This window comes from Rutilus rutilus (genome assembly GCF_951802725.1).
Source record: "Rutilus rutilus genome assembly, chromosome: 20".
Taxonomy (NCBI): Eukaryota; Metazoa; Chordata; class Actinopteri; order Cypriniformes; family Leuciscidae; genus Rutilus; species Rutilus rutilus.
This window is the reverse complement of record NC_140225.1, coordinates 4,694,562-4,722,302: the sequence shown is the minus strand read 5'-3', so window position 1 is coordinate 4,722,302 and position 27,741 is coordinate 4,694,562. Positions and strand designations below refer to the sequence as shown.

The 27,741-nt window shown below is 38.0% G+C and overlaps 2 protein-coding genes across 3 annotated transcripts in view; one reads left to right on the top strand and one right to left on the bottom strand.

Moving 5' to 3' along the window:
* Positions 1 to 27,741, top strand: part of mgst3b (microsomal glutathione S-transferase 3b) — a 258,907-nt gene that overhangs the window by 52,698 nt on the left and 178,468 nt on the right. The window lies entirely within an intron of this gene.
* Positions 5,283 to 27,741, bottom strand: part of runx3 (RUNX family transcription factor 3) — a 54,106-nt gene continuing 31,647 nt past the window's right edge. For both annotated transcript variants that reach the window (XM_084391180.1, XM_084391179.1), the window contains 3 exons: positions 17,392 to 17,550; positions 12,341 to 12,412; positions 5,283 to 6,474 (listed from right to left, as the gene is read on the bottom strand). In XM_084391180.1, coding sequence (XP_084247306.1) covers positions 5,951 to 6,474; positions 12,341 to 12,412; positions 17,392 to 17,550 — 755 coding nt within the window. In that variant the 3' untranslated portion in view covers positions 5,283 to 5,950. The remainder of the gene's footprint in view (positions 6,475 to 12,340; positions 12,413 to 17,391; positions 17,551 to 27,741) is intronic.

The window sequence follows — 27,741 nt, the reverse complement described above, 5'->3', positions numbered from 1 at the left end:
ACCGCCACATTCAGTGAGCAGAAAATACATTACATTGTATCGACATTTTAATATAGAATCAAAATATGTGTGAAATGTAACACTGTACTAGTAACACTAGTTACATAAAATGTACTAGTAACACTTTCGCGGATATTCCGTATCATAACAAGCAAAGTGTCTCAACTGAAAAAACCACAACGCTGCCAAAACGCTCTTAAGCGCCCATAGGCGTTTTCAGCAGAGCGCCTATCATTTCAGCTGGCTAAAAACGCTTTGGACACACGGCCTAAGGGCACTTTTCCAGTCCGTTTTCACCTTATCTACAGTCTTTCCCATCGCAGTTGCAACCTCTCTCCAGGCATTTTCCAGGCTATTTTATTGGGTAATTGCGATGAACTGTCATATAAATGCGGATGTATACGTATAAGCTCGCATAATTTTTTTCCTCTTCGCCCGCCATTGTATTCAAACCTTTTTCTGTAAACATAATATACTTGAATTAATGAACAAAATGTCGCCCCCACCGACAATGCATAGTATTGCGTGCATCGGCGCGTCGCGTATCAAAAACTAGGACAACAGATTTGGCTACGCATCGACGCACAATGTACGTATGCGCACCGATGCATTGACTATGTAACGGCCCTAGTGTTATATTAAAAGAACAATAATTAAAAAAGCCTATGACTACCAAACTCAAGTTTATACAATAACAAACTTATGCATGTTCCCCCAAGAACCTAAAAACACAACAGTAGTTTTCTTATGTTGACATACAGCACACACACATCAACCCCATCATCTTCACTGAACACGACTCATTAGGTGAATTCACGGTCTATATTTACAGTCCTGTGAGTGTGATGCCAGTGACCTCATCCACTGGTGTGACAGTCACGCCTGCCGACTGCATGACAGGTAGAGGAAGATGCTCACATTTCAACAGCAGAACTCTGTGCTTGTGTCCTGAGGAGTTTGAGACAGTTAAATCTGACGTACAGGGGTGTCACAGACCATAGGAATCTTCACACATCTTTCACATTCTGTGAAGCGAAGATATAGATCTGCTGCTGTTTGTCTGGTGGAAGGCGTGAAAAATGAGCTTAGCTATGATTGTGTGAAGTGTGAAGTTTCTGACTGCATGCACATCCACACATAAACATACTCTGATTCAATTAGAAAACAACTTTGAATGTTGGCTTAAAAAAACAAAACAAAAAACCTTCACGTTAGAAGGTTATATGCAAGAGAAGCTTGACAGTTAAATATGAGTATTTCCTCAGCTATGTTTATAATAAATGTAGTCGTTTAGCAGATTTTGCAGGCTTCATACATTATGCATGACTTATAAAACAGATTTTTCTAGGGCACTTACATTGGTCAAAAGTTTACATTGGTCATTGGTCAAAAGTTTACATTGGTCAAAAGTTTACATTGGTTATTGGTCAAAAGTTTACATTGGTTTACACAAGTCAAAACTTCTGTGTCTTTTATTCAGAAAGGACGCATTAACTTGATCAAAAGTGACAGTTAAGACATTTATAATGTTATAAAAGATTTCTGTCAAATAAATACATGACTAAATTACATTCAAATAGAAAACAGGTATTTTAAATTGTAATAATATTTCACAATATTACTGTTTTATGTATTTTTGATTAAATAAATGCAGCAATAATGAGGACTTCTTAGATAGCATTAAAACTCTTACATACCCAACACTTTTGAATGGTAGTGTATAAGTCAAATTAAATGTATTTATTTATTATTTGAATATCATCAACCAGGTTATGTGAGGGTACATCATTTTAAACAATTGTCAAAGTCAGAAGCAGTTTCATTTCTTTAAGCTTAAAGCTGTTTTGAAGTGACTAAAATATGTTAAACCTTTAAACTTAAAGTGGTACCGCTGGCAAAATGGACTTTCAATAAAACTGGAGTGCGTTTCCCGTACAACTATATAGCTCGCTGCTTAACTACCATAGTACGATGCATCGTTGGAGAAATCAACTAGCTAGTCACGACTGTTTCCCGAAACCGTATGTCGCAAAGTAGCCTATCGTTCAACCACGTTGGTTTATGACGTCTCGCACGCGGTGGACTAATAACTTATTTTAATTAATCTGTTTGAGATCGAATTAACGCTAGATTTTGTCATATAAGTTACAGACATGGCATCTGAAGACCATTTCTAATTGTTCTCAGTTATTTTGCTTTATTACCAGACTCAATATTTGGCTCGTTCTTACATAGTAGGCTAGAGCATGTTCGCACATGCGCAGTCTTCAAAAACGGTGCTTTAAATCTCTTGACAAACTAAAAGACGTAAATTACATTTGTATGTATTCTAAATAAATAACACGGGTTGTAGCCTACTGAATGTCAGCCTGCTTATTTTGCTAAAGATAAGGATTTATTCAGTCTACATCTCATGTAAACTAGAAACTATGCGAGGTGTCGTTCCAACCACACAAGTTTGCGATGCTGTTTGCGAACGTTCGTTGGAACGATGGTTTCGGGAAACACCAAATCGTTGAACTATGCTGATAACGACCGAACTTGCGACCATAGTTGGCTAACGATGCTTTCGGGAAACGCATCCCAGCATTGGATATGCTTACCAGAGTTATATAACGCCTTGCTTTAGTAGGAAATACTTTGTTTGCAAACTTTTAGTCATTATGGTATTGACTCGTTTTGTTTCTGGGTGCGAGAATTCAAAGAGTAAAAGTTTAGTGTATAGGCAACAGTTAAAGGCTGCAAAGAATTGTAAAATGGATTCAACCTGGATATCGAAAACAGTGTTTTAGGCCAAACGGAGGAGAAAACCTAAAAGAAATGGCCGTTTTCACAAAAGCTCTGGATCTGGCAAAAGTTTTGCTGACAAATAAACTTCTCGGTCCAGGGCAACACGGAGAAAGAGTAGCCTAAACATCGTTCAGTGACGTTGTACAAAGCGGGTTGAAAATTGTGAAAGTGACCTCAATAAAATGACACTATTGAAATGTGGAAATATTGAAGATTTTTTTTTTTTTTTTTACTGCATTGTAAAATCAATGGCTGAATTACAAAAACATCAATGACAAATGAAATCACAAGCAAATCCTGATCTTTTTTTAATTAAAATGCATAAAAAACTACATCATTAGCACACAATGAATGAACAAAAGAGCATATTTCAGAACCAAAATAACAAACGTACAATGAGTGAAAAAGACAATTTGTTCTACAGGAGTGTGTTGTGCTTTTTTTAGCTCTTTCAACATGATTATAACCTGTGCACATTACAAACATCACGGACTCGTGGCCTTCAGTGATATTCACTTCACTGGCAACATTTGGGATTTGTTCCAAAAACATATTGAGCTTCGCTGCAGCCCACATAGACATCTGCTTTTAAAAACACTTTTACACAGCCATAAATAAGCTGCGCACGTTTGGTTACAGCCTCCGTGCTCCGTGTAGGAAGCTCACTAGGTTTTGGAACAGAGCCTTGGTGTCGACAGACTGTTCAATGCAACACACAATAAAAATCAGTATTGATAGTGGAAATAAATAGATGCATTTTTTGGTCTTATTTCGGGCCAGCAAATATTAATTTAGCCTGATTTGGATTATCCAGCTCAATCATAATCAACAATCACAACAAACTCACATACGATGAGACGACAGGATTTGATATCCACAGACATTAATAGATACAGACTGAGGCACTGAGAGAATTATTATAGCACGGGTTTCTATTACCCAGAAGTCCTCGCAGGAGAGAATAGACTCCCGCCTGTAACTAGACCAGCTCGCATTTTGAATCCATCTTTCCTGTAGACTGCAGCTTTAGGCAATAATCAAGGGGAGGCACAATGGGAAGGAAAATTACCGCCGCCATAAAGGCATCAAAGCGGCCGTGAATCAAGCTGAACACGGGCACTTCTGCTTGGATAACAAGGCCTGAAGGATGACCAATGATTGCGAAAGGAGATATGGCTCTCTTCATCCATCTTTCTACTTGTTTCCTTTGCTCTTTTGGGGCTCTTCGCCCTCAGGTGAAGGCAGCAGGTGTGAGCATGGGAAAAACCTCTGGGTTATGGGCCGAAATATTCACTTACACCTGTTACGCGAATGTGTGTGTGTGTGTGTCATGGCCACTTTACCCTCCTTGTATGAGCATATGCATGGTTTTGTTATTCAAATAATCGAGACTGATCTCCTTTCAAACGTGCCCAATTATTGTCTCCGATTTCAGTCATTCCAAGAACAAGGTAGGAAAAATAGACACATAATGTAAGTGCTTAGAGCAACATATTTTTCACACTTTAGAGACATAGATGACAACAGGTGATTGTTGGACTCTTTGGCTTATGAGGACTGAAGCCTTTCAGGCAGTATGACTAAATATCATGTGGAACTCAATCTGGCAAGAATGTCTCCATTATGTGGTTTACAAGGACATATAACATCTTAAATAAATGTTTTAGTGCATTAAAGCTGCATTGGAAAAACATAGACATTACATTAAAATTTGTTTTGTATAATTTAGAAAGAATATATTACAGTAGCACAACTTCCAATTTTATATTAAAACAAAGATAAAAAATTAAATTGAAAAAAAAAAGAAAAAGAAAAAATAAGAAATACGAAATGCTTGTGACCCGGAAACGACCCGAAATAGGAACGTCCACTTTGGCTCAAATAAATTAAATGTAAAAAAAAAAAAAGAAAAGAAAAAATACACAAACCATAAAACTGAGCGCAAACAGATCAGAATCGTTTTAAGAAACTGCAAAGTCATAAAAAGCGATCAACACTGAGAAAGAAATAATTACTCTTAAAACTATTCCAAAAAAGAAAAGTCTCCACAAGTTCAAAGACAAATTAATTGTTTGTGATTTTGGTGGAAAGCAAGACACCAAATGACAAAAAAAAATAATAATTCAAACACCTGTCTGTCTTTAGACACTGTTTTACGTTTCTACAAATCAAGACCCCACAGCTAAAGGGTGAATCTCACAAAAACACATCCAGATCACATTTCACCCCAAAGTCTAAACAAACATAATTTTCTTTATGCAAAAAGAAAATTATGTCTATGTTTTTGTAAATTTCAATGATTTTGCATAATACATCATTATGTTTTGCATTACAATAAGAATCTGAGGGTCAAACGTGCTTCATTTTGATTCAAATAAAATATGAATTTTCAGCAAAATATGATTTCTCATTTCTCAATAAATATGACCTGGATATGTTCCTGACAGGTTTTGTGATTCCCCCTAAAATCCTTTTTTCTTTTTTCTTTTTTTAAATTAAAAACCCATAGTCATAACATCTCACAAAGCTCACATTGACCCACATTTGTATTATATGATCACATCTCACCATTTCAAGAGGTTTTTTTTTTAGCAATTTTGGAAAGTACCTGAAAGTCGCGGGCGACATTTTTGGTATATTTACACATTAAAAGTCCCACGGTCCTGCAAGCTCCGTGAAGCTCTTTCATACTGTCTGCATGACAAACGCTTTCATCTCTGCGGCGTTTCGTGGTTGCAAAGCACTCTGGGAATTACAGCTTTCAGGCAGAATGGTTTGTAAGGCTGGATAAATTGTCTTTTTTCAGTTACAGGCCCATCAGAATATGTCCGTGAAGAACCTGCTTTTCTTTGGTTTGTTCAGCTTTTTCAGTAACAAAAAAGTCGCTGATATATTACTATGGGATGCCTTTTCTTCTCTTTTTTTAATGATAATTTTTATTCTATCTATATACACCTTAATTTCCTGTGAGACTTGTGTCCTCCTTCAGTTTTGGTCCGTTTCTGTGCCGTATGGAGCGTCCAGAGCAAAAGGTCACCAACTAACTTCTGGTCATTTGATCAGCGACTGACGTCATAGAAGGACAAAGAAACAAAAAAACGATCAAACATGCAAGACTTTCACCTTCCTCTTAATTTTTGCCCTCTCCTCTCAGTCTCTCTCAGTAAGGCCTCCAGACGGACTCGTCTATGCGTGTCGACGCGCTCATCGCTGTGGGCGAGTTGCTGTGGCTTCCGTCGGCATCCACACCGTCGCTCTGGTTCCCGAGGCTGGCGTTCAGCAGGCTGTTGTTTCCTCCAGCGGTGACGCCGGCTCCACCCGCCGCGGTGCAGGACGTCAGCATGCGGGTGGGTGACCTGTCGCCTCCTGATCCGGCGCCGCCGGTCGGGACCATGGAGAACTGGTAGGAGCCGGACCCGGTGCCGTAGTACAGGTGGTACGGCGAGGAGTTGGTCTGGAAGTGTGAGTTCTGGTTCTGGTTGCCAGGATAGGGAGGAGGCAGGTAGGTGTGGTAGCGGCTGGAGGTGGGCATGCCGGCTACACTGAGACCACCGATTCCAGTGCTGGACGGGTTAGCAGAGTAGCTGAACGGACCCGGATAATGCATGTGTGAATCAGAGAAACGAGGAGCCGTTAATGGAGACAGAGACGGGAAGGATGTCCTCTGCTGGAACAGCTCCGAACCTGAGGATAAAGAAAGCGACAGTTTAACATCTACACAATTTCATGAATATACATCAAAATAAATGATGGATTCAATCATTTTCAATTAAATAAATAAAAAAAACTCAATGTTTGTGACCCAGAAATGATCCTAAGTAAGAATGCATCTACTTTTTTCGCTCAAATAAAAGTTCAAATCAATCACTCAAGTCTAAAGAAACTGCAACGTCATAAAAAGGAATAGAACGTTTCACCCCAAAATCAAAACAAAAATATTATTTTGCAAAAAGATAGTGATGCCTGTTTTTGTAAACTCTTTTTGATCTTTTTCTTTTTTTGCATTACAGTAATACAAATTTGAAACAACAATAAGAAAAACAGAATGCATGTACACAATATTCCACAATTTTTGGGCGAAGGATTTCCAGGCTTTCTAGGATTACAAAATAATGTTTACATTTTTACAAATTTTCAATAAAATAAAAAATTTCAGACCAAGACCGAATTAAATAAAGTAAAAAAATAAAATCTTTATTTAAAAATATAAAATATTATTAAATAATACATTTACAATAAAATTATTACAAAATCTTACATTTTCATGACTTCACCATTTAAGTGATTATATTATACTATGTTAATATTTAATATGCAATATATTAAAATGATCTGTCAAATTCATCAGATGAACAATTGCCACAGAACCCTATTGAGAGACTGATCTCAGCATGTAGTGTAATTTGTGAACGCCTGATAAACTGTAAAAACAGTGCAAGTAAGGTTACGAGTGAGGAAGAAGATGATGAAGACTGGTATGTTTTGGCTTTTGTTCATTTAGCGTTCATGTCCTGTGTGAACAGGTGTAAGGGAAACATCTGTGCACCTGCACACAAACTGCTGCCCGTTTCTGCCAGTTTGATCTGTTTTCTAGCTTTATTTGTCTGCTTATTGCCCGCATATGAGCAAGGGCTGCTGGGATACTGGAGCAGGCTTTGGCATGCAGGCGCCTGAGGGAGGAGAATGCCGTCTGTGCGTGCCACTGACTTGTTTAAAAGTCTCTCCCCCGTTTGTCTGGGGCACTGGGTCCATTTACAAACAGAAACAGAGAAAGAGAGAGAAAAGCATACAGTTCCATTTCAATATCCTCAACTTCAGGTTCCCCCCCTCTCTCTCTCTTTCTCTCTGAGGGGTGTTGACTTTCTCTTTTACACTTTTGGGGGGCCGGGATCTGATTCGAACCGAGGAGAATTCAAGATTTCAGCTGCTGTTGATTCAACTGAAATGGCCACAAATTCCAGCCAGACTCATGTGCGCGCACACACACATTCGGTTTTCACGTTTTTATGGCGACTTTCCACTGACATCGTGATTTTTATACGGTTCAAAATGTATATTCTATCCTCTAAACCTACCAAAAAACATAGTTTTCAAAAAACATAATTTAGTCTGATTTATAAGCCGTTTTCCTTACGGGACCGAAAAGATTCAGATATTGCCAATCTTTGTGGGGATATTTTGTCCCCATAACATAGGGTTTACCAGGACCACACACCATACGAGATTAATTACGAAAAGCGGAAATCTGACAAATGAGTTGAGAAACAGCTGCAAACCAGATATAACACCCAAACTGTAGACACTGTTAACCCTCACTACCCTCACACTCACACACACACACATGTTCAGACTCAGTGTCTCCCTCTAGTGCCTCGCAGGATATTAACAACATGAGAGTTTCCAGAAGGTTGCTCTAGTCTAGAACATGCTCTAGTGTGAACATATTCCTTGGTGGATAGAAACATGTTGTTATTGTGATTATAAAAATTGAGAGTTTCATTTTATGTCTGGCCAATGAAAACTTGCATATAGTGGCATATTAATGTTTTGACATATGATGTTTGTTCCACAAAAAACACACTACTGACCCCCTTTCGAAGACCACTGCTCTAGAGAATTACTAGTTCGCGATGTTTCCATGAATACACATGATCTACATTAGTATCAGTGGAAAAACTCTTTAAAAGAGCAAAGAGAAGGAAAGCATGTGGTATAACCCATTATTGTATGTAATTTTCCCCTTTAATAATATTAAAATGATGAAAATAACATTATAAAGATGAAAAAACATTTAGGGGGATTCTTTTTTTTTTACTATTAATGAACATTAATACATTAATATTAATTTAAACGGTTAAGGGAAAAAACGCCTTTTCTACAGAAACAATATTAACATTGAATATTAATATAATATAAAATAAATATTCCAAATATTGGTTTGGGTTTTCCCTTTTTTGTCCACACGATTCAAACTAAAATTAATATGAATAAAACAGTTAACAGGATTTTTTAGCAGAAGCAATATTAATATAAATAAAAATATATAATATTTTATAATATAATGTAAAGAATATTAAAATTAATAAAAATTAAGTCATATTTGTTAATGACTAGTCAGAATAGTAGAGGGGGAATTGTTCTTCAATGGCAGTACTTTTTACAAAAGAAATGTAATGGACAAACTGTCACAGTTTCATGAGAATGACCCCTATCGTTACGTTATCCTTCCCCCATCCCAGTGAGCAGTTCAGTTCGCCGTGTTCCACTAGCCCACAGTCAAGCGTGTAACCCGGCTCACTACAGAGGTTTGCCTCATTTGACTGCTGATTTTGTTTGTTAACAGAAGAGCAAGCAGTAGCTAGTCAGCAGGAATTGTGCATGTTTGAGTGGGGATCAGGGTTCTGGTGCGGATGCAAATCTCGGCCCTCACCTGTAAAATGGCAATGCAAAAACAGATGGATTACACCTGGACCAGGCAAATCATGTGGCCAGGAGAGAGAAAGACATAGAGACATAAAGGCTGGAAATATATACTTGTTACTCTGTATATAATCTAATCAAATCGTGTATATTTGCGTCAGAATGTAGGATATCAAAAATACCACATATCTAACAATCATAAAATAATGTGGATCCCAGACTTGCCTACTTGTTCATGGTTTGAGTTTCTACTATGTGGTTTTATGCTCAACTGGTGAAACAAACCCACAGGAACCAACCAAACTATTGCTACAACCTGTCAAATATACAGTGGCCCAAAACTATTACTTCTAACCAACTGTTGTTGCACATTATGTTCCACTAACGTTTGACAACCATAAGATCTTCATTTTGTATATATATATATATTAGGGCTGTGAAACGATTAATCACGATTAACCGCATCTAAAATAAAAGTTTGTGTTTACATAATATATGTGTGTGCATAATTATTTTGTATATATAAACACACACACATGCATGTATATATTTACGAAAAAATGTGTTATTTATATATAAAATATTTATATTTATAATACAAATTATATTTATATATATATATATATATATATATATATATATATATATATATATATATATATATATATATATAAGCAACTATTTCTTAAATATATGCATGTGTGTATATATATATATATATATATATATACAAAATAATTATGCACAGTACACACACATACAGTATATTATGTAAACACAGACTTTTATTTTGGATGCGATTAATCGTGATATATATATATACAGTATGTAATATATTAAGACGTATAAGTGTGTATATCTATTATAAATGTGACTTTAGTGTCCAGATGCAGATCACTGTAAATGCAGGTAGAGTAACTTTCAACCTAATACTATTATAGCCTAGTTTTCCAAGTAGGTAAAAGACTGAAGTGGCTCAATGTTTGCACTGGATGTTGATTAATGATAACTGAAGGTAATGGCATATCACTCTGACAGGCAGAGAACCTGAGACGCAGGCAAACATGTAGATCTTGTGTGTTTATGTTAGAGCTGTAGTCCATAAGACAACACAGCACGTCGCATGCAAACCAGCTAATCTCCGACATGTGCCGCGCTGCGATCTCATACATCAGCATGGGTCAGGTTACCATTCACAAACATCTGATACTGTACTGGAGATTTACAAATCAGGTCATTGATTCAATACCTGGATCACAATGAGACACATTTGTGAATAGATCAGGAATGCTTCTTTTTTTTTTCTTTTTTTTTCTCCAGTCCTTGTTGACTCTAAAATCCATTTGTTGAAATGACTGTATTATTATTGATCCAAAAAACACACAATTATTAAGCAGCTTTTGCTTTTCTAGGACTTTGAAAGGAATCAATATTCAGTTCTTTCGGAAGCAATTATTATGAAATATAAGAACGGTTGGATCTCATAATTCCTGTAGGCGTTTTTTGATCGCCGCAGTTCAGAGCGGTGAGTCAACATTACACTCACGCAAGTCTGCAGCAGAGAACACATGCTCTCTGAACCAACAGGACAGAGAAAGCGCAAATTAGATCTACTTCATATCACAACTGCTTCTCATGGACAGCAATGAGATGGAGAGCAGAAGCAAACTCTGCAACTCCTCAGATGTAGTCGCTTCTAAAGTTTCAGACGCGATCTCAAACACGTCTCATGCTGAGCTCAGATGAGCCTGCAGTCAAAGTCAGACATCTCAATCTCAATTCTCATCAAGTTCTTCCAAGACCAAATGATCTGAGCTATTCACGGTTTCTTTTTACTGTATGCTTATTTGAAAGATTTAGAAGAGAAGAGAAACATCCGAGACAAAATTGATACTTAAATGAGACATATTTACAAACCTCATTAAATCTTCTAAGCAATGTAACTTTGCAATTATATGATCTGATCGAATCAAATGGGTTCTAGAACAAATATCTAAATTCTAAAATAGAATTTTGTCTTCCAAATAAGACTGAAAAATCTGTCTGAATGAAGTTTTGAAACTCTCTTTGGCCACGTACGCACTGCAAAGAATGACAACCACAATTAAATGTAGGAGTGAATATCCTGAACTATCTTGTGATTATTGACAAGCAAAGTTTTTGTGCTATTTTTGATAGAAAAAAATCACTCCCATAAGTGACTACAGACTGTACAGACTGAAATGAAACGCTCAGTAGAAGAGTGACAGTACATTTGGCTGCAGTGTGCATTGTGGCCTTTAATAAACGTCAAATATTTCCTCACTGTACAGAGCAGGAATTATGATGAAACTGCCATCTGGTGTTTTGAAAACTGCCACCTGACAAAATGCAAGTCTATTAGGAATAATAAATCAGTCAAAGTGCAATTAAAGAGAGCTATAACTTAAATATCACACGGGCTGGTGGGTGTTTGTGTGTGGTGGAGGTAAAAATGACTCAGCTGGTTTGGATGTGTGGGGTTTGCGGGAACAGGAAGGGCAGGAATTCTGCGTCGCCGCGGGGAAGGAAAACCATGCCAGCTCCAGGTATGTGGCCGTGTGTCCATGGCAGCGAGAGTTTGTGTGAATGTTTTCGAGTGAGAGTGTTCGTATGTGTGTATGTGCCAAAGCAGGTGGGTGTGTGTGTATTTCACACACAGAGAATGTTTATTGTTGTTTCTGGGTCCACGCGTGTGTGTGAAAGCGAAAGTAGGTAATTTTTTACATTATGTTTGTTTCAGCTCCCTCCACAAAAATGCTGCGTTTTGATTGGATCATTAATATTATGATTCAGCCATTAGGACTGCAACACACCCACACACATCTGCATATCAAAGAAGTCATTTGAGGTAAACGTTGTGAGTGTGTGTGTGTGTGTGTGTGTGTGTGTGGTTTTTAATTATCTATATATAACAGTGATTAATTCTCCTATTAAACTACTAACAACATAAAAGAGCACCGATGAACATTTATGCCATGTGTGGGTACAGAATAGATCACCACAAAAAGGAAATAAAGAAAGTCAAAAGGGTTTGTAACGACATCTTTGTGTGAATTCTTATTCTTTATGGACATAATGTGTACCGGTGTGTGTTTGTAAAGTCTCTTACCTGACCAGCGTAAGTCATCTTCCACTTTGCATGTCTTCAGTGCAGGAGGGTCCATCTGATCTGGCCATAATCCTGCAACAAAAACATATACATATTTAATCACTTGTCAACTGGTAATCTATGAGATACATACAATACACACACACACACACACACTTTTGCCATTTTTGTAAATGTATCAAACCAAAATATTAATACAAAAATAAATAATAATGCGATACGTGATATTGCTAAAAAATCGTCATATTTTAAATCCCTCTGACATTCTGTAAATTAACACTAATAATAATAAAATAAAATGTAATTCATATGCAGTGATAAACAACATAAATATGAATGCAATAAATAATAAAGCTCTGTTAAAAGACAGTTAAAAGTATATGCAGTTAAAAGAAAATTCTATATACTTTTTTGACAATATTTAAGATTTCTTTTTTTTTAATTGACACAAATAATAAAATATATATTTTTTTCACTTATATGCAGCAATATAACAATATATAATAATAAACAGCTATTTTTATCAGCACATATTTTCCTTGAACATTTTATTAAATGTAAACATTTTAGAATTTTAGAAAAATGAAACATTAATTGTTGAATCGGTTTTGAATCAGCTCACCGAACGAAATAAACTGATTATTGGAAGTCATCTGAACTTACCAACATCATTTTTGCTAGCGAAGTTTAAACCGGAGATGCTGTTGCTTAATTTTAATTTTAATTGGGCAGCAAAATCATCATGAATAAACAGTGAATATTATAACCGCCCAGCCCTATCTGTGTGTGTTTGTGGGATTGCGACAGAGTGAATTTGTCCACACACGCTCAGTGTGAAAGAGCTGCTAGTGTTTTCATCAAAGGTGCTGAGAAAAACAAACATGAAATCTTATGCTGGTGTCACGTTACACACACACACACACACACACACACACACACACACACACACACACACACACACACACGTTAGAGCTCCATCTGTCAAAATGCATGTGTATGAGCAGATAACTTTGAAATCTTTCTGTTTTGCTGACAAGCCAAGAAAAGCATCAGCGTGTCACGAGGAATGATATTTTGGGTGTCTGTTAAAGGTGTGTGTGATTATCACATATCTTATCTTTAGCGCGTGATGCCTGTGTGTGTGTATGATCTGAGCTTTTAAATCACTCCATCAGCATTAACACACAGCTGTCTCGCACATACAAACGCAACAGTCGCTGCACAAGTCTAAAATAAGATACTTTGGGAAATATAGAGTGTGTGTGTGTGTGTGTGTCAGCGCACTGAACTGCCAATTTGACATGCAAATGAATCCTGTTTGCTCTCAGTCCGAGATGAGATAGTTGTTACAAGCTAATCGTTGCAACACACACATACACGTATGAGATATGAGACGTATGCAACTACATTTTTACATTTTCGGAGAAAAATATGAGTGGTGCTTGTCCATGCAAAACTTGCCAGCATGATGCTAGTCGGTGGTTTCTAGAGTGTTCTGGAGGGATGATTGCAACCCAAGCCATATTCAGGTCTCTAGATGGCCCGAGTCCCTCCTTCAATACAAGTCTACTCAATTTGCCCATTTTATTTTTAAAGACATAAATCAGATCAGATCCAAAAATACAAGCACATATGTCCTCATCAAGCATTATGGGACATGTTACACACTAGAGTTTAATACTTAGGGTAAGGAGTTTGAATAAATCCCTGTATCCGTAAGTATGTGCAATAGTAATAATGATGCTTGCCTTAGCAAACACCACTAATGGCACACTGTTCCCAGTCTCTCTCTCTCTCTCTGGTTTTCTCTGCACAATGATAAATTCTTCAGTATAAATGCTCTTATTCAGGCCACAGCTGGTGCTTCTGCTGAAAATAAACATCTCACTCAAATATTTTGATTGGCCGTTGCACAACGTCAATAACAGACAGATCTCTAGTGCTATTAAAGCAGTGTCACAGAAACTGTCTGTGAGCAGTACAATATGTGCGTAACTGAGAGCTTCGTGCGTCTCTGAGAGGACGGGGATGACAGTAACTCATCTATTTTTGGCTATAATGCCAACAAACAGCAGTGTAGATTGACTGAACTACTGAATCAGTTTGTTCTAGTGAATCAGTTCAGTCAGACTGCTCATGTGAATGATTCATTCATTGAGCAAATAAACTATTTACTGATTCATTTAAATACCCTGTTGTGAAGTACTAAGGATAGATGGTGTGCTTTTTCTTTGAATACGAGAGAGAACGCGAGTGAGAGAGCGAGTGAGAGAGCAAGTGAGAGAGTGAGTGAGAGAGAGAGAGCAAGTGAGAGAGCGAGTGAGAGAGAGAGCGAGTGAGAGAGAGAGAGAGAGAGAGAGAGAGAGAGAGAGCTGTATAACACTGAGTGGAAATGCAGGCTTTCCTCAGTACCAGCAAAAACAAACACAGCCACCATGAAGTCTGGTTATATGTCAGATCTTTCACCCGACCTACTTAAAACTCTCAAACGTTTTCTGAAGTCACACACACACACACACACACGCGGAGTGGACTGTCCGTTCACTGACTGTCTTACACAGCTTGCCATTATTTTGTGACGATTAAGAACATTTCCTTCCAGCTCTCATGTCATATAATATATATATAATGAAAATGATCATGTACAAATTTACAAAATTATTATTTAATAAATATATAACAACATATAATTAATAGAAATGAAAATATGTGACAGATATATTTGATGTGTTTGTCAGTTGCGCAGACTGTGGGATGTGCATGAGCGCATGAGTACACACCACACAGCTCTGCCCGCATCTCTTTTCTTCTCTTCAATGAACTCAAATGAACTTCTCGTTTGTTTATTCCTTGTTCGTTTTATTTTCATCTGAAGCAAGTTGCTGCATGTCAACTAATGCCAACTTGAATTCGCCTCCCCGCTCCTCTGGCATGACAATAGGTGTGTGTGTGCGTGTGTTTGTGGGACGGCGCTGTGTGCTTTGACAAATCTGTTTAACTATGAACCATGTCTGTGTTTGTGCTGTGAATTTTGTAACTTAATATCTGTTTACAGTCATCAACAATCTGGTAACCTCAAGACTCCGGGATGATGCAATCAACACCAGACACACACACACACACACACACACACACACACAGTTTGCATCACTCAGGTGGAATGAGAGACCATCTAATTACTGTGTGATGAAGGTAATAAATCTGATTAAACATGTCTATCTTACACATGTCTGTCTGCAAACCTCATACCACACAGAGCTGTCTGACACAATGTGTGTGTGTGTGTTAAGATTTAGATATAAAGATGAAGTTGGGACGATACGAGAGACAGACAGAGAGACAGTGTTAATATCAGACATAACAGTCAGGTTTTGATGTATCACACACACAGGCCTACAGCAGTGACAGACACGCAGTCTCCCGACAGCTAAAGCTCTGTTAATGTGTTATGTCTGCTAGAAATGTGTGTGTCGGCAGTCTTGGCCTCTGACAGCTCCATGAAGACATAATTCCTGTCCTAATCCACCTGCAGATATGGATACTAGACGTACTTTACCCGCTCAAGCACACTGATGCGGTAAGTGTAAATCTCCCATTCTTCTCGCGCTGAGCTCTGGATGAGTCACAGCTTTGGTTTTGCAAGAATGCTAGAATAAGAGTCCACCCTTCAGAATTTAGGTCAATCTGATGGAGGAATTTACCAAATACCCCAAACAAAAACACCACTGAAACATCCAGCGCCTCTAATTCAACAGCGCATGATGGATAAACTACTCATAAATAATGACGGTTACGAAAGAAACCAGACTTTTATGGGTTCCGGTTGACCATTATACCATGTCCTAACCAAACACAAGTTATTGTTTGTCTAAATGCCTTGAAATAGAACAAAATTCTATATATATAGTTTATATATAATTTACTGTATGTATAAATATTTAAATGTTTAACTATACTAATATAAGATATATTTGATCATCATATCAAATTTTTTTTTCTTAATATAACTATTACATATTTGTATAATAATTCTCATTATTCTCATTAGATATTATAAATGTTTTGACTTCAAATGTGAATGGTCAAAAGAATAAAAAGAAAGATGAAAGAACTGCAGGCCGTGTGATACGACCCTCGGGAGCATTTGGTCTTTCTCGCTTTTTGATGGATCGTAGAGAGATGTGAGTCACGACTGCTTAGATAATCGTATAACAACACACGCCAACTCTGTTGAGTTGATATTAGAGAAATATGAGCGATTCTGCCTACACTACAGATGCAGTGAGCAAACAAAAACAAATAAAAAAGGCGAAATTGTTTAACAAAATGACAAAATCAAAGCCAATCAAAACATATCTGTTTGATATACTGTGTATCCAGCTTACAAACACTATCCGACTTACAAATCGAGAGTAGTAAGGAATACATTCATAAGTTTACGCCCCTAATGGTTGAAAGAACTAAACAAAATGCTCATGAACGCTTGATCTTTCTTAGCTAATGACTGTGCTGAGCAGAGATGAGCAGCTATGAGAGTTTGATTGAAACGTGAGTCACGACTGCTCAGATGGCTGTAAAAAAAAACACACACCAGTTTGAGTTCTTTAGAAATGTGAGTGATTCAGTCTGCACTGCAGAAACAGTGAGCAAACAAGAATTAATAAAAGAAGCACATTTCAGCAACACACACACATTGCCGCGTATGAGAACAGGTGGGTGAGTGAAGGGTGGGGTGCGAAAAGTGCCTGGGTGTGTATGTTTATTTGAGCGAGAGGGACAGAAAATAGAAAGATAGACTGTAAGCGAGGTGCATACGTGCCTTGGAGAGAGTGAGAGTTTTGCTGTTTTGCTAGCAGACATCATGCTCAAAGGTCTTTACATGCGTCTGAGAACGTATCCTCGCCCACTATCACACACGCTGACGTGGGAGCCGAGATCGAGAGGGGTTGCTAGATTCCAGACGTGGAGGTGCGAGTTGTTGTGACGAGCTAACGTCTGACTCTAACAAACACATACACAGGATCTGTAGGGCATCCAGGGACAAAACACACCTGGTATCTGTGTGGTGCTGGAGGGACTGTAATGGGATTGGTGGGGGCGGGCGGTCCCGTTGCCAGGGTTCATCCTCAGACTGGCCCTCTGGAAACGCTCGATGTCACTCAGGCGATCGGAAAACTGCTTGTGAGGGTCGTCCGGCTTCACGCGGTGACCTGCAGAGGGACGCATGCAACGGGTTATTAGAATGAGAATGAACCGGAACATACATTTGACTGACCCCTCAGTTTTTGTACAGACAACTTATAGTTAAGACACAGAATTGTGAAACTTGTTAAAGCACTTCAAACGACTCATTTAGTTGTCTTGTTTATGCAAATAAACTATATGGTTATGCATTACTATAAACATTTTTATGGTTATGCACACACTTCACATAGGCAGCAACTCTCGCAAATGATTCCAATAAAGTTTGACATTAGCATTTCACAAAACTAACAACATCATGTTCTAATGAGCATAAAAATACACAAATATTGTGTAAAATGGTCTGGAAAAGAGCTTATGGCTTTCAGACAGAGCTGTGTACTCAGTCGTGACTCATGTAATGCTTGATGATCCACAGAGGAAATCACCAAGAAAAACCTCGCTATGAGTGTGTGTGTGTGTGTGTGTGTGTGTTTATCACTGACAATAATTTGCCATCCCACTTCAATAGCAATTACACACACACACACACACACTATCATCATCATCATATGTGTAGTCTGGTCAGCTCTAATGGATGAGTTTAATGTGACTATCAGTGGCTTGTGTGAAGAACATGTGAACATTTTGTGGTTTTTAATGTGGAGTAATGGCTGTATTTGAATGTTTTATTCAGATATAGAGAGATAACAGACGCTGTGATATGGATTTTGTGTGTTCTTGTCCTCTCTTTCACCCAAGGGCAATGCATCACTCCACGTTTTTCTTTACCCCTGGGGTAATATTTCTGTTAGTTTATCGCTCCCTCCATTTGTTGCCTCGCACTGTCTCCCTCTCTCATTCGATCTAAATGATAAATAGTCCTTTTTTTGGTACTTTTTGGTTTGTTTATAAAGTGCGAGATAAACAAACACATAATCCCAGAGGAAAGAAAAAAATATTTCTCAGTTGTTTCTCCTAGACTGCAATGAGATTAAATAGAAAACAACTAAAGACTTTTTTTCCCCCAACTTTTCAGATGTTTCACGAGAAAAAGAAGAGATCTCACACGTGTTTGAGAAAAGATCTCAACAATGTCTCCAAAATCTGCAATCAACATCAATCAAATTTATCATCAATGATATGAGCGGCTATCCACATTAATTTTCTAGTTCTACTCTTACTGTATGACTCATTTGCGTCTATTTTTATTTCTCTCAATACATTTCAGGAGACAAAGTTAACACTGAAATGCAAAACAACTGAGATCTCCTTTACAGCTCCTATGGCACAAAAGAGCAGTCAAATGCATGCATAAATATTACATTTCTTTTTGCCTCGGGCACTAACTTTTAGTAAGCATTTGTTTTAAAGCTGTACTTTTGAGTCACTATATTGTGACATCCTGTATATCTTCTTAATGCAGTTGTAAAGTCACACAGTTAAACCCTTTCTGTTCACTAGTGTGAGCAGTGTCTCTCCTGTACGGCTGTGGGGTCAAACCCTACATCTGCCCTGGCTACATTCACCCTGTCTGAATTATTATGGATGAATGAATATTTCATAGGTAAGGGGGCACTTAGACAGGAATGTTGACTTTTTGTGAGAATGATATCATAACCACAGGACACACACACAGACACACTCATTAGAGTGGATCCCTCTCATACACACATACACGCACATGTCATGGGGAAATGGACTGGGATGAACACAACTGAGATATAGATGTGCACCACAACCTCTTAATAAAGATGTTCAAATCAAATTCTCACCTTCACATGCATTTTAATGTTTCACCATGGGTTAGGGTGTGTGTTATTTTTCATGCAGCATAGATTAATTTGTACTGAAATGTAATTTGTCAAGTCACAAAAGAAGAAGCATTATCTGATCGTCAGGTTATATTATATATCAGATTATATGCAAATTATATAAACAATATATTTACAATGTTATTATCGATTGTCATATAATTCTCGATCATCAATGATTTAATGACTCAAAGACACTTGAATTGGGTATTGAATGAATCAATGTTTTCGAATGAATCGGTTGAGTAAATGATTCAATGAATCATTCATTAAGATATCACTTAATTTCTTTCTGAATGAAATTTTTGTTCAACTCTTGAGTCTTTCATTCATTTGTCATGTGACAGATGCAATGAACTAAGTGTTCATAAATGACCCCTGACTAATTTACACCAATAATGCGCAGATTGACATGCAAACACAGACAATAACTATTTTTCACCAGAAATTCAGCATTTCCACAAATGACCAAACTGGTTAATGTTATGTCTTCCTCATCTTGACTAACCGGTTTAGCATTACTTAAAGTTTCATCGTTGCTCTTAGAGCAAAACCATCCTGCCCACTAACAGTTCTGGGATATAAGAAGCACAGCCATCGTCATCATTCATTCGATTTCGTACTTTCTGCACATGGAGTGTGTGTACACAGAGGCCCTCTCTGCACACTTTCAGCTTTCATACTTGCACTGATCAACTGACTGATACGCCCAGCTTCCTTCCTTCTCTCTCTCTCTCTCTCTTCATTCTCTCTCTTTAACGATGAAAAGAAAGAAACATATGTTCCCCTTTTGGACAGACAGAACACAGGCTCTTTTAGCGCTGGCGGAGTGTGAATGCATTTGGGCAGGACTGAAACTCGACATTTGCTGTGGAGGGCCAGACATGTTACGGCGGGCACTCTATTAATATTTGTACGGGTGTCTATAAATGGGGCTGATAGGCACTTGATAACATTGTGAAATTGATCTGCACAGACGGTAACGCGTGCTTTAGCTCGACCGACTGAAGAAGGTTTGGAGAAAAATAAGATTTTGCTGGACTTTTTTAAATGAGGGACGTTTACAAACAATTATTTTCATCAATTATTTTTCATGTCAATAACATTTTTCATTTTTTAAAAAGGAATTCTGCAGAAATCGTAGGCATACTTTTGACTTTTGACATAAAATTACCAACCACAATTAACTTTTTTAAATTTTGTACGTGCCATTTACACCAATAACAAAAGACATGGAAAAATTGAACTTGGTAATTCAATGATTAGTAAAAATGCTCATTGCATATCAACTCAGTATCTTGCAAACACAAATTTCAGGCAGACTGACAAAAATCTTAGATCTCCCAAAATGCAAACATGCGATTCCTCTTTTTATGCGCAGTATGCTTCGGATGGTGTGTGTACAGACTTTGGTCGGCCCCGTCTGAGGATGAGAGCAGTCTGAATTTGTTCAATAGGGTTACCATCTCTGAAAACGCATTGCAAAGCAGTTCTATATGACTTGAAATATCTCGATGTGTTAAATGAATGTAGAGCTCCACCTGTTTTATCCTCCACCGTTGTAGTTGACAGTTGGTGGGAGTAAGTTTGTGCGAACGTCAGGTGTGGTTACCGAGGCCTCAGATGAAAGTGTGCTTCCGTAGTAACGAACGCTGGAGACGTTTCTACATCTGCTAAGATCACTGCACCTGTCTTCTTTTTCGAACCACTCACACACTCACTCTCTGTCCATCTGAGAGCTGTTGTGATGTCAGAGCAGTGCTTGACCAATCCCATCAACCCATGACAGGAAATGGGTTTGTGCCAGTGAAGTGTGTTGGGGAGTAAACTAAAATCCCGAACAGAGCCTCTATTCAACCTCAAACTGCACACGGCACTCTGTTTCTGAGATTTTTCTGCCCCTCACATTTTAATATTAATGATATCAAAAGTACCCTGGGAGTAGGACAATACTTAAATAAAGAAGTAATTTTATTGTACCTTTTTTTTTGTTGGTTCTTTCACACTGATACAGCTACTTTACCTTCAAATATATGCATGAAAATAAAGAAGAAATGACTGTAACTACATGAAAAATGTAAGCTGCATTTACCTAATTGAAATGAAATTAAAACATATTCATGTGTAGTGGTTAAGCCATAAGCCATCATTATTGGCCTTGAGCAAGTCCCTGTAATAAGTTGTACAGTGTCTCAAACACGAGGGAATAAAGAGTCTCTTTTATAATTATCTTTGGTCCTTAATTCATTCTCTAGGGTAAGTTGATAAAGACCCTTCAATACTGCCCATATCCATTAGACAATACACGAGCCAGAGGCAGTCACCCACCACTTTGTATTTTCAGTGTCAGTGTTTGTTACGCCCTCTTTGCTTTTCCTGTTCAGGTTTTATGCAGAAAAGCATTAAAAGCAAAAAGGGCGTAACCGCGCACATGTGTGTGTGGGTGTTTGTGACTTCACTGAGAAATTACATATGTGTTTTTGGATGGAATGTGTGCTACAAATACTCCTTAACAAAAATATGATATATTTTGAGATATATTTTATAATATTTTAATAATGAATAATACATATATAACATTTCTTGAAAAAATAATTCTTGTTTCACAATTGTTAGTCAGAAATAATTGACAACATAGTTCTCATACTCTGTTATTTCATAATTTTGATGGCTTTTTCTTAAACATGTAAAATAGTCATGTAAACAACGAGTAGTTGAGTCCAAACATTTGACTGGCACACAGTGTGCATGTCAGAGCTATATGTGCATGCACCTGCAAATGAGTGGTTTGGTGTTTTAGTTGGCCTAGTTGTAACTCAAACCAAGAAACCCTTCTGACCCAGATGAGATGACATGCATTTGACTCTTGTAGGCACAAGACAGGAGGTGTTGCATCTAACAGAGATGTTCTGCTCTCTGCTGGCTGTATGCAGCTGGAATGTTCTGAAATATAATGCCTGGGTTTTATAGGACAAAAGAACGAGCACACTTTGTGTTAAGAGTGTGATTTAGGAGCGCATTCCCTCGCCAAGCTAATGAAATTTAAACGCAACTGAGTTTTCGCGTGAGGAATTTCACCCGGCTCTTTAAGCGTGCAGCTCTCAGAGGAGACTGACTGTCTGAAGACTTTATTTGAGATTATTCTGGAAGATGGAGTGGAAATTAGGGAGGAGATGACAGAGAAAGGAGGAGATGACAGAGAAAGGAGGAGATGACAGAGAAAGGAGGTGATCTGATGAGAACTGCTAGAGGTGTTAAAGGGCAGGAAGAGACCCTTGATTTCAAAACGCAAGCGCCCACGCGTGTGTGCGTGTGACAGGATTTGACGCAACTGCAGCTTGCAGGAGTGTGAGAACTGATACAGAGATATATCTATCACGCAGAATAGGTTTCAGTCTTATTGTTCGCACACATAATTGTTTACTTAGCTCTCTAAAATGAGGACACGCCATAGAATATATATAGTATATAATCTTATCTTCTCATATATGTAAATAATAGAATTGATTCTACTTACTCTTTGTTATCTTACCATCATTGGGGGGGGGCCAAGTTTCTGAACTTCAAACAGGCCTCATTAATGTATGGCGGTCATGGTCAAATGTATCTGTCTGACGTCAGAAGTGCGGAACGAGACATGTTAGCAGAAAGTTTTGAGCTTGAAAAATTATAGTTTTCGTGGCACAATGAAGTCTTTTATCTCAAAAGATCAAGGATAAATTGATTCCTCATGATTTGAACCTAAAATGTTGAAACACTACGCTTTGACAGAGAGAAATTCTCCTTTTCCCAACAAGCTCTGCGTGTGTGTGTGTGTTACTGGAAGTCTGGGCACATCTCGCTTCTTCAATTAGGCTATTTGCAGAATTTTCCTCACTGTTAAAAATGGCAGAAAAATAAACAGATGATTCACTATAATGTTCCCGTAACACTCCTCCCTCTCCTTTCTGTCTCTCTCTCCTACCCAATGCCTCTCAGACGTTTATCATGGACTGTGAGGTGCTTTATTATGCTACTTTATTAAATTAGTCTTTAAAGCAGCTAATGGTGTCTGCAAACACAGGTTGAGCTTGGAAGATCAGGGATGGAGATATTGAGTGTGTGTTTGTGACTTGTGCATGGGTGTATAGATAATGTCTCTCTTGTCAGCCTTTGTCGAGTTTATCCCTCAAAGAAAAGAAAATATGACTGGGAGGTGAATATAACTAGGACAGAATCATCCTTTATATCCTCAAATACCCTTTTTTTTTTTTTGGTCAAACGCTGAGCTGTAGCTCTAGGATCTGCAAGGATTCATTGCATGCATGCTAAAGCAGCCATGCGCACATTCAGTGGCTAAATCTGCACTGCATGCTTGACCATTTGTTTTCACTGTAATGAAACGTCTGTTCATTTTTCAAACGCATTCCATTCATTTGCCATCCGATATTGGCTCCATTCATATTTAGCGTCAGTGGTGACGAAAGCTGCCACTCGCCGTTAGCCATGTCCACCAGCGTTGCTTTGAAGAAACATTCTTATGATGCACAGATAGCAGAACGATTGTTAATAGCATTAGTGTGATGATGCCACCATTAAAAATTGCAGAACACTCGCACAAATGCAAGATTTGTATCCTCCCAAAGGAAAGAAAAATCTCAAATGAAGAAAACGACAGCAAATATGATCCCTTTAAAGCATGCAATCAGACTTTCCCAAAGAGCCAGTAGGAGTTTTATTTTGAATGACTAAATTATCATCTGCGATATGCAGAACTAAGCGTTTATATATGGGTGTGGCATGCATTATTTAATGGATGACACACCTGGCAGGTGTTTTACGCACACACATACATAGTAATGTATGTATGTACACTCCTTTATTTACAGAAACACAGAATGATATCTGTGGAAAAATAACACAGCAAATGATATTGTTAAAAGATTTACATGCCCTCTGAGAGATGTGTGCCAAAATGCAAATACAGTCGAACTCGAAACCCCTGACTATAATCTTCTCGTCTCTTCTCTTCTCTTCTCTTCTCTTCTCTTCTCTTCTCTTCTCTTCTCTTCTCTTCTCTTCTCTTCTCTTCTCTTCTCTTCTCTTCTCTTCTCTTCTCTTCTCTTCTCTTCTCTTCTCTTCTCTTCTCTTCTCATACAATATCAATCCACCTAGCACCTGTGCTCAAATGCTGCATAAGCTTTTCATAGAACTAACTTCATTTTTCTGGGGTATTTTTGCAATGACATAACAAACTGGTGATTTTTTGCTTAACAAGAGGGCATGCATCTTTCTTAAAAACTAGTGCGGCTGGTTTGATCGGTTGTTAGGTAATAACATTTATACGCACTGAACAAATTTGGTGTTGGATTTGGTGAACAATTTTCACTCTAGTAAATGGATAGTAAATTTCACAAATAATTACAAAGAAATGGCAAGTAACGTTGAATAAAAAAAAATGTACAGTGCATTTTACGTGCGAAATATTTAAAATATAAGTGTCTAAATATTTCTGGGGCCAATTTATCTATGCTAAGTATGGAAAGCATTCAACATTTAAAGATGCCTGTGCTTCTGTTGTTTGTGTGTGTGTGTGTGTGTGTGGGGGGGGGGGGGGGGGGGGGTTCTGTCTATCAGGTTTATCAACTCTGTAGGTAAACATTAATGAGGCATTATTCTATTGGCAGTGCTATCAAAGTACACACACAGCTTCAGTCAGCCCGCGCCTGGGGGAGGAGAGGGTGTGGTTTTTCTCATGAAAGATGCCATCAACACAACATATCTTATCTGACAAAAGTAGAATACACAAAGAACACACACACACACTTCAATCTACGATTGTGGCGAACATGCACATTAGTTTTCAGCATTATGGGCCGGTCACTTTGCCGAACAGTCAAATCGGAATTCATGCGACTTTTACACCCCTCTAGAGCAACATTCGTCCCAATTCTGCACTCATGGGAGTCACTTCAGAGATTTAACATTCCTGAAGTTATCAAGACTATTGCGAAAGGTAGTCAGTGAAGGACAGTCTCAGAACTATAATAGTGACAGCTCTATATACAAGCAAAACATGAGGGCTCGTTTCATAAATGTTTAAAAATTATGCACTCCTTTTTTGCATCCTCGTCTTAGTTTTTTTATATTGCCTGCGCATAAATTCGCTGGCTTCCATGGCAGATCACACTATAAATAAATGCGTATTCCCTTACTTTAATGCCCTATGACAGCCCTATTCCATATGACAGCATTCTTTTGTGCATGCGGGTCACTCCAGGACCATGATAAGTTTGCACTGGAATCTGATATTGTCAACAATGTGAACAGCTAGGCTATACAAAAAAATCTGATCTGAGCAACAAATCAGAATTGAGCACTAAGGCTCGCAGTGTGAACGTAGCCTTAGTGTTCCAATCACTTCCATACACTTGCAGACATGGGCAGGCATTTTTGCTGGGTTTCATTTTGCATGACTGAAAAAGATTTTTGACAGGGGATCAAAACATTAAAGATTATAATTATTTACCATTTAGTCCTCATGTCCTGTCTCATATTCATTGCGGAGTCTGAAGTAATTTCGCATGCTCTAAGTCTAATGTAACCGCACCATAACCACTCACACAATTTCCCACTGCATTGTGTCTGAAGCACCTGTTCATTAGTGATAGTTGAGTGAGCGCAGGCTACAGATCAGGCACGCTATGGCAATGTGACCCGCTCTACAGGAAACGGCTCTAAAGAATCATTACAAGCCAAATGTCAGAGAGCCAACATGATGAATATGACATGCATGAGGAAATCTAGCATTACACACTAACAAAAAGATAAACAAAGCGCCGGATTGAACCAAATGGGATTTTTGCATGTACTTTGCATTAATACATGCCATTGCATTTTACAAAATATAAAACCAAGTGGCATTTGCTCAAGTGATGCTAGAGCTTTCCACAGACCTAACTGGGTACCACGATTTTTTACTACATTTTAAACATTCAAAAGAAAGAAAAGAAAATGAAGCCAATTTTTAGGACCATAAGAATTGTTTGCATTATTTTAATGACTATAAAGCACATTTTCTCTCAAAATAAGTTCTCATTGCTGTAATACAGTAAAACAAAAAATTTAAATACAATTGTACAAATGTATTACAGAAATAAATGTTTAAATATTATATTAAAATATGAATGTAATATTTGTAAGAAAAATATATTTTTTTATAGAATTGGCAGGAGGATGAGCTTAATTGTCAAAAAAATATTTTGAAATGGGGTGAGCCAGGGCATGTCCTTGATAGCCTTCACTTAACATCAAATTCACCCAGGTGTCCTAGCAGAGTAACCACAGGTGTAGTTCATCACATTAACTATAGACATGTTCCACTAGTATTTGCCCACCGCAAAGTTTTAAAAAGTTTACAAAAACTGTGGTTTCGCTTAAAACATGTACTATGTGCTATAAATGCCACTTGGTTTGATATTTAGTGCAATTAAAATAAATTCATTACAGTGTCCAAATTATTTTTGGGGGGTAAGTGTACGAACAAAAATGACAAAATGTAAACAGCAGCACTGACTTTATCCGTTATCTCTCGCTCTATCTGGTTGTGGTCGCGGCTGCATTAGTGTTATGGATCTGTACCCCTAGCAGGCGTTCAGTGCTGTGTTAATTCAGCGGCTCTAATGCGGTCAGGCACTGCTGACCCCGCTGGTCAGAGAGAGTGGCCACTTTCATTGAACCCTCTTTGTTTGCGGCTCAGAGACGCACCCTCACTCTCTGTGCCCGAAAGGCTTAATAACACACCACAACTGACATCTGAGGTTGGCAACCATCTAGACCACGAAGGACTGTTTGCTGTTTAATATTAACACATGCTGCTGTGCAGGTATGTATAAACCCAAACACGAGAATACAGGGAGCCATCGAAACCAACACTTACTCACAGAAATACACTGCACGGTACATTTTGGGAACACACACACATACAGTGGCTCTATTCCCAGGTATCAACTGCGGATGACTCATAAGTCTTTTAAAGCCGTCGGTGTTGTGAAAATAGTTCAAATACTCGTCGCCCCTTCTGAATACTCCACCTAACATAGTATAATATCAATACTATTACGCATCTTCACCGATTTAGCTACAAAATGCAACGTAGTCTGCGAAAAGAAAAACAGAAAGAAAAACTACAGACTACGTTCTACAGAAAGAAAAACTCCAGGCACAAACAGATTATCTAATCTGTTTTACTTGGCACATGTTCTAAAGACTGCTCAGCTTGGTTTTTACTTCGGTAAATAACACGGTATAAAGCAGACACAAAAGAAGAGTCTATCTCATCTCCTATCACCTCCTTAAATACTTTCCCTCACTATGAAACAGTGCCTCCTTCACCGCAAAAGCAATGCAATTTCAACAGAGTTGTGA